This window comes from Ictalurus furcatus, chromosome 9 (genome assembly GCF_023375685.1).
Source record: "Ictalurus furcatus strain D&B chromosome 9, Billie_1.0, whole genome shotgun sequence".
NCBI lineage: Eukaryota > Metazoa > Chordata > Actinopteri > Siluriformes > Ictaluridae > Ictalurus > Ictalurus furcatus.
The window spans coordinates 18,090,885-18,104,480 of record NC_071263.1 but is presented as its reverse complement, the minus strand read 5'-3'; the positions used below and the strand labels follow the sequence as shown (position 1 = coordinate 18,104,480).

Genomic DNA, 13,596 nt, shown 5'->3' with positions numbered 1-13,596 from the left:
CAACTCCCCCAGTCAGCTGCTGCTAAGATACATCTAGGCAGGGATCTTCTCTGTACAGTATTACTTCGTTATGCATTTGCTTTTTTAGTTTCTGATTCAATCTTGCTTTTGTCATTGCAGAAGAGGAGAAGATTGATGCATGAAGCCTAAATTACTCTCAGTATTTGCTGTTTTTTCTTTTTAATTGGCATATTTGTCTCTCGAGGTCTGATATTATGATGAGCAGTTTGTGCTTTATGTAGGTGTAGGCTGTTGTGCTCATCTTGCATATGTCTTGAAAGGAGAGAAAAATAGAAACACAGGAAGAAGTATGCAAGAGAGTGAAAGAAATTTGGACCAGCGAGAGAGAGGCGTATTGAGCAAAACTGGAGGCAGTGGGAGGAATGCTGAGCTTGGGCGTGGTGAGCCGCAGCTGTGCAGAGCCTGTGAGTGTATGTCCTGGGCTGGAATGCTGGGACCTCCCTCAGGAATGAGCAGTCCTTCAGTCTCAGTGTCTCTGTGGGAAAGGAGGAGCAGTCATGTTTCATATGTCCCCTGACCTCCAGAGCTCATAACCCCAAAACTCTGACTCACCATGAGTTACATGGAACCTCAAGTACAAAGTGGTTCACATTCCTCAGCTCTGTGTTCGTAGGAAGCACTGGACGCAGTGAGGCTGGAGCGTGTAGTACAGCACTGTAATCTTCCCACAACTGTGTAGTTTCCTGCTCCTAGATCAGCCTGCAGAACGAGGCTGTGGGTAAAACAAAGTTGAACTGCATTTCAAGGCCTTATAGAGGACGTCATTTCTGTGTAACACAGGCTGCATAAAGTTAATGTTCACTCTTGCGCAGATGTTTTCTGCTTGCAAGAAATTACACTGAAGAAACTCAGTGGGCAGGATGATTTTGGGTATGTGATCTCCCTCTTTCATGTATATGACACTCTTATCATTCAGAAGCTGTTGAATTTGATGAAGTACATCCATGGAATTTTTGGCCATTTTAATTTGGTTGCACATTTTAATTTGTATCAAATAGAGTTTGTGTTCAATGTTGAGAATAAATAAGATGAATTATTTAAAAATAATAATATGGGCACACAGAAATTTCAGTCACTTAATATCTTTGTTGTGGTTTATTTTTTTTGCTGAAAAATGGCAAAAACTGTTTAAAAGGTGTAAATTTTGTAGTTTCTTTATATTTACATACTTAATTACCTAGCTGCCTACCTACCTATAGAACAAATATTTTTCTTTTGTGTTCGTCAGAGGCCCCCTACAGTTACCACTTTTACAGAGATTGATACACCATCTGAATTGATGACATCCTGGTCAATATGCAGATCATGTAGTGTTGTATTTCTTTATTTATTTTTGTTTTGTGATTTTTATTTTATTTTTAAATTCACTGTTTAGTTTTTTTTCCTCCACATTTGGGAGGCAAGCATTTTAGTTCAATCCATCAATAATTAATATTTATGGGCTTTTTGTGTTAAACCATTTAAATGTACAATAATTACTTGTCCAATATCCCCAAGAAATTAAACCATTTCTGGACTCATTTACCTTATTTAGTCCAGGTTGGAGGTTCAGTGAACAATTGTGCAGTTTATGGATTTTAAAAAAAAAGTCAGTTCTAGTATTTTTCATAACAGTAGCACCTGTAGAGGAAATGAGCAATAATCAAGACAGGATGTGGTGTCATTCTCAAGCCACATTGGGTGGAAGTGGTAAGCCACTTCTCTTTTTCTCTTTTTGCAGGGTGTGTGTGTGGCTGAGTGAAGTGTAAATAAGGGGTAGGCCGTGCAGACAGTGCCCTGTGACAGATAGGGCCAGAGGGTCAGTCTGTTGCACTGTGGTCCTACTGAGGCCCTGCAGCTAAGGCACATGGCCTCCACAGGGCTTAAGAGAAATGCTGGTGGTGGGGGTGGTGGTGGTGGTTGTTTTTTTTTTTTTTTTTTTTTTTTTTTTTTTTTGCCTCGTTCTGTTTCTGAACCTGCTGAATGATCACTCAGTCATCCTTTCTCTTCACTATTTGTAGCTTTCATCTGATATATGCATCTGGCTGTTTATGGTATTAGCAGTCAGTACCCAGCTTTGCCCCCCCCCCCCCTTTTTTTTTTAAATAAGTCAACAGGCGGCTGTTGTTTTTTTTTTCAAGAATGTTATAAATAAAGTAAAGGGACCTTTGACCAGTTGAGGAGTGGGAAATAAAGTTCTGATATCTGCAGACTCTCTCACACATATTATAAAGTAGTTTCTCACCGACATTCCTTGGGACAAGGAGGAAAATTACTGATTATCACAACAAAATTACTTTGAAAGGAGGAGATTCATTTTTTTCCCTGTTCTGTGACGGACATAAATTAAGGCAAACGAGGGGAATGCTGGATCACGCTAAAGAGTAGAAGCTACCCTTAGCTGTTGCTGATTTAAAGAAATATTAGAAATGGTTTTTAAAAAAACAAGCTCTCAACCCTGCTTTCTCTGTGGAAGAATAGCTCTAGAGATTATGCTTTCTATATGCTTACTCTCACTCACATTGGTAATGTGTGCAGTAGACTGTAGCTCTCTCTCTTGTCTCCTTCTCCTGACTGGTGAGAGATCAAGGGAGTGTAGTGTCCTCATACACAGTGCCCGGTCTCTGTAAACACTACTTTAGAGCAGATAAGAGTTTGAGTCACCTCCGCAGCATGCCATGATCCACGAATCTCACACATGCCTTAATTGGAAATCTCCAGAATTGCCCTTTTTTCTTTCCCCTCCCTATCTCCTAACTCTTTGTCTTTTGTCCCCATTTTGTCTGCCCCTCCCTCTTTCCTTTATTTCTCCTTCTTCCTCTGCATTTCTGGTCTTCTCTCTGAGGCAACAGCACTCATTCTGCTTTTATGATTCTGAGCACTGTGTTTTCTCTTCATCGTTTATCTGAGAATCACAAGGTGTCTGTAGGTCTTTTGTGGGTCGTCTTTCTCTCTGAACATACTGCCAATAAAACTGTGTTCCGTGTCTTCCTCCTGCAAGTATGCCCGTGTTTACACGCTCCAGCATGCCTCTGACGCTCATCCTAGCCCTCAGCTTGGCAGATTCTGCCAAATTTGGGAAAGCCTGGCTCCGTGCTGTGTGTTTTTGTGTGTGTGTGTGTGTGTGTGTGGCTGGCTGGCTGGCTGATTGGCTGTGCCAGGCCCAGTAATAGCTTCCTCGTTTGTTTTTGTCCTTCTATTATGAAGTTAAGGGGCATTTCAGACAAAAATAGTCTTCATGTTTCTGTATCAAACTGCCACACACACACGGACCAAAACATTAAGCCTTTTCCCCATGTGTGTGGACTGCACGTACATACCCTAGGTGTCTGTAGTTCGGAGGGGATTGTAGCGGCAAGTAAAGTTTAATCCAACTCCAATTTGAGCACGTTTGCTGCTTACTCGGAGGAAAAATGTCTTTATTTTGCTGTATGGACAATTCACACATTTGCCATAACATCGGGGTAAAAACACAGCAGGGCAGCATGATAGCAGTGAGACAGATGCTCATGATACACTGGCAAAGGTAGCCCTGTCTTTTTGTGTTGCAAAACTGAAATACAAAAAATACATTTTGAATAGTTTTAAGATTTGCTGCTAATCTATGTGGTAATCAAAGACTCGCTCAGGAAGCCACAGACCTGCTTGCCGATGGTTTCCCGTAATCGTGCTAGGCATGCAACTCTTCTGATAATGAAATAATTGAATCACAGTCAGAAGCCATAGACCATATTCCAGATTAGTGGGAGTTGATTGCTGTTTATCAGAGAGAGAGACATGTTGACAAACATGACCTCTACTGTTGTCACACAAAATGCTATTCCTGACAAACCACATTTATTTTATGTTTTGTAAGATTTCTAACCCCTCTCTGTGTTTTACAGATACTCTTTTGTGTCTTGATAAATGGTGTTGTTTCCACAGTAATAATAAAAAAAGGCATCTTAGTCAAATTAATACAGACCAAACACAATGTAAATGTACAAAACATAATGTTCATATGATGCAGCTCTTGCATCTAATGTACTGTGTGACTGAGTGGATCTAAACAATTTTCTCAAGTGTTTCTTCATTTTTTCACAGGCTTGTATCTCAGCATGTTGGCTGGTCAGCTTAGGACCAGGAGGAGAAATAGTTATTTTTAACCCAGTAGTGTGCTTTACTCAGGCTCACTGATCCTTGACCACACACACACTGACATCTCCCCCTGACAGAGTCTAGCCACCTGCCCACCTGTGACACCTGATCCTACCCAGCTCTTCACCACCTGCTTCACTTTGTGTTTTATCTCACGGACACAGATGTGCTCATGCACATCCATCCACCAAGCAAACCCATGGTTCCCTTCTGCTGACATACCCTTTATTCACTGGCTTTCACATCACTAATCATAGGATCAGCTGTGAAAGATCGGTCAGCTGTGTTAATTTCGGCAGATCAGCTGTATTCATCTTCCATCACTTCAGCATTGCATAATTTAGGGTTTTCCTCTCATGACATTCATAAACTAATTGAATTACGCATATTAGGATACAGAAGGCAATTTGAGGAAGAACACTGTACACCATGTTACTTCATAATTCTTTCATGCTAATTCATTAACTGTATTAAGTCTAGTATTGTCCTTGGTTCAGTATTCAGGGCAACAGTTTCATTAGCGTTTATGTCTTTAGGTGACTAGTGATTATTGTAGAGGATTGCAGAAACAGCATTGATGAGTGCATGGGTGGGGGAAGGTGGTCAGTCCTCTCACTTCCTTGACCATATGTCAACTTTTTCAGTCATGACACAGACAATATGCACATTTGTTTTGTCTACTGAAGATGCCTGTCTAATGTAGACTTAATACTATGTGCTACTATGTTTCTGTATTCCAAGTAGGTGCCTCTATTACACATCCTTCAAGTTATCATTCGAAGTAAATAAGATATTCACCAGATTCCCAATAGCAACAGGAATGAAATATGCTGCCAGTCAGTTCATTTCTGTTTGTCTTTGATGTTGCCATGGCAATCCTCAAAAATAAAGTAGCTAATAATGGTAATGTTTTGTGCAATAATGTTTAAGTATTTAAACTTGCTAAAGCTTTAGTGTTTGTGGACCTTGTAGAAGATTGGGACATTGACAGTGCTTAAAGCGCCTGATAATAGTTAAGAGCTAAAAAAAAAAATATTTACCTGGAATTGGGAACCATGTGTAATATTGAATTACATTGTCCAGTTGTTGCTTTTACTTTTTGATTACTGGAGGGTCTCTTTGATCATTTTTTTTTTTGCCACTGTGCCACTCCATGCCTAGAAATTGACAGGTACAGTTCAGTTTTCCAGCAGGTGTAAATTAAAGAAATGATTCTAAGGCCTCCCATTTATAATATTGATGTCAGAATTTGCGAAGCTTGTATCACACATCACTAAAAGTTTCATTGTGTGCTGTGAGTAACTTCCCCAACCACAGATATTCCTCATGATTATTCTGTGGGTAAGTTGATCAGTCATGCCATTGCCAGGACTCAGTTAGTGTAAATCATTTTTGTGCTGGCCTTTTTCAAACCATGTCACTTGAAAGATTCACAAATGTGTTTTCAGTGTATTACATGGCACACCAAAATTGCAGTGTGCATCATATCATCATATCGTTTGCAGTCCTAGGTGAATAGCCAACTCTGATCTTTTCTCAGCATGGTATAGGAGAAATTGGGGTGTTACACCTTGTGACTTAAAAGTATTTCCCAAACGCACCCATGCTATGTGTTTGTCTGTTTGGGCAAGAGCTGCCACCTGCTGGACTGCTGAGTTGGAGTGTTCGAGAGCTAGAATAAGCTATGGGCTCTAGTGTTCTCATTGCTCAGTAATGAAGAGCTAGTCATTTACTCGGTAACATTTGCCATGCCTAAAGACATTATAATTATTTGTTTGCTAAATGCCGCTTAATTTCACAGTGGTTTTAACTGTCACAGAATGTAGAAGTTCTTAGTTAAATAATGTAATTTATTTTCAAATTATTGTTCCACAAAATGATGACTAAGTGACAAATCTTTTGTGAATTCTTTGCATGTTAATTGACAGACGAAGTCCGCCAATAACTGGAGCTTGTGTGCTCTCGCTCTCTGGGTTGCATATGAATGTTGCTCAGTATTCTCTTGGGGTGGTTCTCCAGTAGCCCTAGCTCTCTGTAAACACTGATGCAAAGAAGGCAGAATGGGGAGGAGGAACAAATAAACAGTCTACAATAAGGTGGAAATTGGAGACAATCCAAAGTACTGTACAACCTCTCGCTTTTTCCCTGGAATGTCAAACATGGTCAACCACAAGCAAGAGATGCTCCAACGTCTCACTGTCTCAGTATAATTTGTTTAGTTTTTTTAAATGCATATTTTGTAGTGTATGTAGATGGTTTTTAATGCCCCCAGGTAATCCTGACACAAACTCCTGCTCAGGCTTGCCACTTTAATGTTGGGGACTTTACTGAGTTCTAATCTAGTGCGCTTTCATTTTTCTTCTTTTAAACAAATTTTATGCATCTTTCTTCAGTTTAATTTTTTTTCCAGTTCAAGAAGCACTATTCCTGTTCTTTCTTTTGGTTGGTGTATCCTGGAAAATCAGTGTAATAGTTAGCTTTGTATTATTTGGGCAACACCGAGTGATGGACAAAACAGAAAAGACAGCTCGTTTCCAGGTCTATACAGTCCGACAGTCCATGTTTCAGTTTATGCCTAAAGTTTCAGTTTATAGCTACACACAGTAAGAATTGTCGTGAAGGTGTTAATGTGTGGACTTTCGTAACCTCAAGAGGAATTCAGTTTCCGTTGGAGTCTGTAGTCCCGACTCTGCTTCTTCTGCTGACGTACACAAGACTCCTGTAGAACTCAGTCATGCAGCTGGAATGAGAATTTCTATCATGGTTTGTTGTGCTGGTGTCCATGGTCTCTTTGTGCTGTGTTATGAGTTCAAGTATGTGATGTCATTAGAGGCACACTAAGGGTATATATGGTGTCCTGGCCCCAAAGCCAAGGTGAGTTTGAAGAGGCTGAACTAATTGACTGCTTGTCATTTTAACTTGCTCTGGCTTTGCTCAGAGTTCTCACTTCATCTTTCAGGGCCCGATGTTTGGTTTTCCATATATTACTAATCCACCATTTGTATTTGGTTAATGCTGTATTTGTAAATATATTGAATTGAACGTTGTTCTCTCTCTCTCTCTCTCTCTCTCTCTCTTGCAGAGACATCAAGCCAGACAACATTCTCTTGGATATGAACGGACACATTCGGCTGGCTGATTTTGGCTCCTGCCTTAAACTCATGGATGATGGAACGGTAAGGATGTAGTCCCACTGGTAAGCCTTTGGCATGTAAGATTTTGGAATGCTGTTTCTTACAGAAAAACATTTTGTAACATGGATTGTGCTGTGCCCTTTGTTGCTGTACAGATTAATCTCGCATCATCCCAAGAGAATTCAGGGTGATGTCCCAAACCACACAATATGCACAAAATAGTATGCCTAAAAAGCAATGACCATCATGCAGTTTGAAGTTTGGAACATGGCCCAAGTGTTCACGACGAACACATTATTCAACATGCTAGTCAAACACGGAGCAAAAAATATACATGAAGGGCGTCTTGGATGACGCTGAACAGAGTTTGAAATATGAAAATACAGATGACCATCTTTCATTAGCTTCACACCAACACTTTCTCTCCCTGATTGGTTGCTGGCACTTGCCTATCACCAGGTAGTAAAACTTCAATCATGCGTAATGCAGGTACTATCAAAACAAAACTGTCCAATTTAATCACAAACCTCTAAAAAAAAAAACAATTTTCTTAGCAAGGCAAATGTCAAAAAATATTCTTTGTGGAATTTCTCTTTGATTGTCTTGCTCAGTCTGTGGAACAGTAATCCCAAAATAACATGAGTTAGAAAGGCAAATTATTATTAGAAGAATATCTCCATGAAAAGTCCTAAGGCATCTAGGAAATAATGGCTGTTTTATAACCCTTAACTAAGATTTGCTGTTGTTTTGTGGCACATCACAGACAGCTCAGCAGGATTTTCCTCTGTCCTCCGACAAGACGAGTGTGAGTGTGTGTGTGTCTTAGCATGCTCACACGTGCGTGCTTATAGCTGTTCACGTATGTGTGTGTATGTGTAGAACCACAGTGTATCATTGCAGAAGAATTGGCTAATTTACTTCCTCACTTCCACAAATTTTTCCAGCTGCACACATCTGCCACAGGCTTCCCTCCCACCTGCTCTGCTTCCTGGTAGCAGACAGGGAGCTCCAGTCCGGGGCGCTCTCTCTCTCTCTCTCTCTCTCTCTCTCTCTCTCTCTCTCTCTCACTCTCACTCACTCTCTCAATTACCTTCAGGTCTGGCTGCTCTTAGAGAGTTGTTTTTGTTCTTCAGAAATATACACAGTGTTGTGAAATGGGTTTTTCCTGAAGCCAGGCATGGTTCGGTTGGTTGTGTCCAATGAGAGCATGAACCACTGTGCATCAGCATTTTGCATTATTTCACTCTTGTGTAAGGAAAGGCGTTTCTGAGCACTTGGCTTCTTAGATAAAGCCCAGATAGAGCTGATTAACACACTTCTGATGTTTTGCCAGCATCATTGTCTGTGTGTAGGATGAAATAATGGCCTTGCTGAAGGACTGGCAGCAGAAAATTCTCTCAGAAGACTGCCAGATCCTACAACACTCAGCACTGCTGATGCCTGCAGTAAACGACCTTATCCTTTGCCCCATTAAAGGATGTTGTAAAATGATGAGGGGGGTGATCATGACTATGAAATTGGATTTCATGGTCTATGAAGATGCATTACAGTATTGTCTGTGCAGAATTATTTCACTGTGGCTCAGTAGTTGTAAAGTCAATATCCTCCATCTTGGTGCTGATGGTGTCCTGTGTCATCTTTTAGGTGCAGTCCTCTGTGGCAGTTGGCACTCCAGATTACATCTCTCCTGAGATCCTGCAGGCCATGGAGGATGGCAAGGGCAAATATGGCCCTGAGTGTGACTGGTGGTCTCTGGGTGTCTGTATGTATGAAATGCTGTATGGGGAAACCCCCTTCTATGCTGAATCTCTGGTGGAGACTTACGGCAAGATAATGAACCACAAGGTAAGCTTTGAAAATGATTCAGGATCATGTTATTCAGTAATGCGCTATTTAGAATGATCTTCAGTCACTTCATGAAAAGTCAATAAATACATAATCGTGTCATTGTCTGTTCAAGTTACTTTTCATAAGTAACCACTGTATTAAATCATGGCTTTAAACAGGAGCGGTTCCAATTTCCTGCCAATATCACAGAGGTGTCTGAGAATGCCAAAGACTTGATCCGCAGGCTCATCTGCAGCAGGGAGCACCGGCTAGGCCAGAACGGCATCCAGGACTTCAAGCAACATCCGTTTTTTTCTGGCATTGACTGGGACAACATCCGAAACTGTGATGCTCCATACATTCCTGAAGTCAGCAGCCCTTCAGACACTTCCAACTTTGATGTGGAGGATGACTGCCTCAAAAACACAGTGCGAAGTGTTGCATTTTTCATTACAGTCTAGTGTTTATGTCCGTTTAGCATGATGTGGTAATTGAGTCATGATTTAAGTGTTTTTCTGAACAGTCTAGTTCATTGTGCCCAAATTATTTATTTCTTTTTGTCCAGGAGACAATGCCTCCTCCTTCTATAACAGCCTTTTCTGGACATCATCTTCCATTTGTAGGCTTTACTTACACTAGTCAATGGTAAGCTTAAGTTATTTTTTGTGTTCTCATTTCTGCAAATTCATTCTTGTGCAATTTTCAAAATTGAATTCTGATGAGAAATGATGGTTGAGTTATTATATGGTTAAATAGCTGGTTGGGTCTGCTTAGCAAGCCAGAGTGTTGTGGAAATTTAATGGTTATACCAAATGGATGATTTAAACTGACCACTTTATTTCCATAGACACAAATACAATTATAAAATGACCATATGTTACTTATTTTTTTATATTGTCCTGCTCAAAATAGGTTTAAGTTTTTCCCTGTTATGTAGTATGCCTGACAGAGAATAACCCTTTTTTGTAGTCCTTCAAAATTCTACACATTAATTTATGTAAATAAAATCACCGATGTAACGCTAGTAAGCAAGCACAGATCTCTGAGAGAAGTTCTACACAAATGCAATAGCTGCACAGGTGACGCAATAGTTGCACAGGTGTCGCAATAGCTGCACTGGTGACACAGTGGTCTCTAATACTGTAACCACTTTGGAGAGTGCTGTTTGATTTTTTTTTTTTTTTTTTTTCCCTGCTACCTAACTCACTAGTTTATCTAGTTTTTCTGCATCATCAACTACCAATCTGCTGGTATTATGCCACAAAATCATTAATTTTAATAAGAAAGTAATTTTCTTTCTTTAGTGTCCCTGCATCCTGCAGACATCCCACCATGCAAAAACTAATTTCAGGGAGGTATCCACCACCCCTGTAGCCCCCATCTCACCCATATATTGTCTATATACTATACTCTATATAGGACAGCAAACATTTGATCCTCTTTGAAGCACTGCCTATTAATAAAGGTGATGCACTCTATCAAATGACACATAAAATAGACAGTTTTAGTAATTTTCACAATTTAACTGAACAAAAACAAGGCACATGGAAAAAGTAAGTACACCCCTACATTTATTACACCTTCAAATCCATGAAATTAGAATCAGGTGTTCAAGATTGGGTGCCAGTGATTAGAACCTGCTTATGGATTGCAGGAGGAACCTGTCTTATTTATACCCCTCTCATATCTAGTGTCTGGTTTTCCCTTTTGTTGAGGTGTGTGGTGTCATCAGAGTTCTTTATGGCCTTCAGAAAAAAGGTTGTGGATGCCTATGAATCTGGCAAGGGATTTAAAAAGATCTCCAAATTTTTTGAAATACATCATTCCACTGTAAAGAAAATCATCTACAAATGGCGCAGATTTCAAACGACTGCCAATTCCAGCAAATTATACCCAATAGCAGACCGTCTGATGCAAAAAGAAGTCTCCAAGGACCCCAAAATTTCATCAGAGGATCTGCTAGTAAGTCTTGCAACTGTTGGAGTCAAAGTGCATGCTTCTACAATCAGAAAGAGATTGCACAAATTTCACCTGCATGGGTGTGAGGAAAAAGCTTTTGCAAGAGTTTGCCAATGAGCATATAGGCAAAGACCAGGCCTTTTGGAATAATGTGCTCTGGACAGACAAAGATAGGGTTGTTTGGCCACAGTAACAGCAGACAAGTTTGGTGAAGACCAAAGACAGCTTTACAGGAGAAGCACCTTATACCGACTGTGAAGCACGGTATTATGGATTGGGGTTGCTTCGCTGCCTCAGGGACTGGACAGCTTGCATTCATTGACTCAACTATGAATTCTGCCTCATATCAAAGAGTGCTTGAAGATAATGCGAGGCCATCGGTCTGAAATTTGAAGTTGAACTGAAAGTGGGCCTTTCAGCAGGATAATGATCCTAAGCACACTAGCAAATCCACCAAGGAATGGCTCAAAAAGAAAAAAATGGGTTTGGAATGGCCTAGTCAAAGCCTGGATTTGAATCCCATTGAAATGTGGGGGATTTGAAACAGGCAGTACATGCAAGAAAACCCCAAATACCTTGCAACTGAAAGATTATTTCATGGAAGTGGTCAAAAATTCCAGCAAGCCAATGTCAAAGTCTGGTGAACAATTATGCAAAACGGCAACAAGAAGTTATTTCTGCTAAAGGGAGCAATACTTGGTTCTGAGGCCATGGGTGTACTTACTTTTTCCACAGAAGAATAGCACTTCTAATATACATGGCTATATCTCTTGATATTTCTGTTGAATAAGTTATTGAAAAAGCTATTTTTACTTGTGATTTTGTTCAAGTATATCAACTTTATTAATAGTCACTGTTTCAAAGATGATCGTGTTCGCTTGTCCAAATATGTCCAAAAAAGGCAACAATTTCCATGGGGTATACTTATTTTTTCACATGAATATATACTCCTTTTCGAGTATTTTATTGGCAGTCTCAATGGTAAGAGGTAAATGCCAAATGTGACATTTAAAATATGTGTTTAATACGTACTATTATATTATTCAACTCATTTAGTCGTTTTTTTTATTTATTTTTTTTATTCTATTAAAACCTTTAAGCAAGTCTACAGGGAGTTTTGCCTCATCACATAGGACATCAATAGAGTAGCTCCTTTGCAGATAGCCAGCTAGTTTAAATAACGTTGGCTATGCTAATGAATGCATGACTCTTAAACTCACCTCAGCATGTCTCTTACAATCATTTAACCCATTGATGGACAATTGAAGAGTCACTGTTGAGAACAGTGCAGCAAGGAAAACTGTTATGTTTGACCCCTATTAAGCAGGGGTACAGTGTCTGGGGGGAAGTGCGCTTTGTATTTTCTATTTTTTTTGACACTCTGCCATGGCACTGCAGGACATTAGTGTTACTGAACTACAGTGGTACACAGTACTGATGGATGAAATGGAGGGAGGGAGGGAGGGGGAGGGGGAGAGAGAGAGAGGTGGACTGTAAAGCCCGCCCACAGAGAAAACTGATTGGTCTAGTTAATGGAAAGAGAGACTAATCAGGATACGCTCTCTGTCACTCTCTTGCTACGTCACTCGCTCTCTCGTGTCTCTCCAGATCCCATTTACTATTAGAAATAGTTCCCTTAAAATTTTTTTTTGAAATTTCCGGGATATTGTATATAATTTGCTGGCGTCAGAGAGCTGCTATCAATATATGGGAGACTTCCAGGAGATGTGTGATGTCTGCACCTGTGTCAGCACTATGCTGCTAATGATTGGTTGCTCGCAGTGGGGATTATTAATTGATTGTATGTACAGGATTTACTTAGCACAGGTGACACATTGATAGACTAACAAAAGCTTGTATTCTGCCATACCACTGAGGCTAAGTGAAGTCATACTGTGCTATAGATTACTACAAACCTTGACAGGTAACATACTAAATGCTTGTGTTATGTCCAAATTTTCCTTTCAAGTCATATAATTGGACTGTACTAAAAGGGTAAACAGTTGAAGCCAACAAAACTTGAAACCAAATGGAGACGGTTTGCATGTTTGGGTTTATCCTCTGGCCTCTGTCCACCAGCTCTCTATCTGATCGTGGGTGTCTGCGCGAGACTGCAGCCCCTGTGCAGATGGACGTGTGTGTACAGCGCAGCTTGGAGGAGAGCCTAGCTACTGAGGCATACGAGAGGAGGCTCCGCCGTCTGGAGCAGGAAAAATTGGAGCTCAGCCGCAAACTACAAGGTCTGTCTCTTACAAATGAATCACATAATCTGAGGCATACAGAAAGTTCTAATTTATTGTTTTGTTAAGCATGTCGCAGTGTAGTTTCAGTGAAGTTTACTTTAATAATTTTAACCCTAGCTCATTCACATTTGCCCTGCTTTTTAGAGTCCACTAAGACTGTGCAAGCTCTGCAGTATGCTGGAGATGCTCCTGTCTCTGCTAACAGGGAGTTTGAGATCCAAGGCCTGAAAGAGGAGATTGAGACCCTAAAGAAGCAGATAGCAGGTAACTAAATGTTCCTACAAAGTATTATTCTT

At 40.3% G+C, this 13,596-nt stretch overlaps 1 protein-coding gene across 4 annotated transcripts in view; it reads left to right on the top strand.

The window, feature by feature from the left end:
• The window catches only part of cdc42bpaa (CDC42 binding protein kinase alpha (DMPK-like) a), a 60,650-nt gene that overhangs the window by 20,685 nt on the left and 26,369 nt on the right, over window positions 1-13,596 (top strand). For all 4 annotated transcript variants that reach the window (XM_053633886.1, XM_053633887.1, XM_053633885.1 and 1 more), the window contains exons 6-11: window positions 7,220-7,313; window positions 8,916-9,116; window positions 9,278-9,526; window positions 9,664-9,743; window positions 13,137-13,297; window positions 13,445-13,564. In XM_053633886.1, the coding sequence (XP_053489861.1) occupies window positions 7,220-7,313; window positions 8,916-9,116; window positions 9,278-9,526; window positions 9,664-9,743; window positions 13,137-13,297; window positions 13,445-13,564 (905 nt within the window). The remainder of the gene's footprint in view (window positions 1-7,219; window positions 7,314-8,915; window positions 9,117-9,277; window positions 9,527-9,663; window positions 9,744-13,136; window positions 13,298-13,444; window positions 13,565-13,596) is intronic.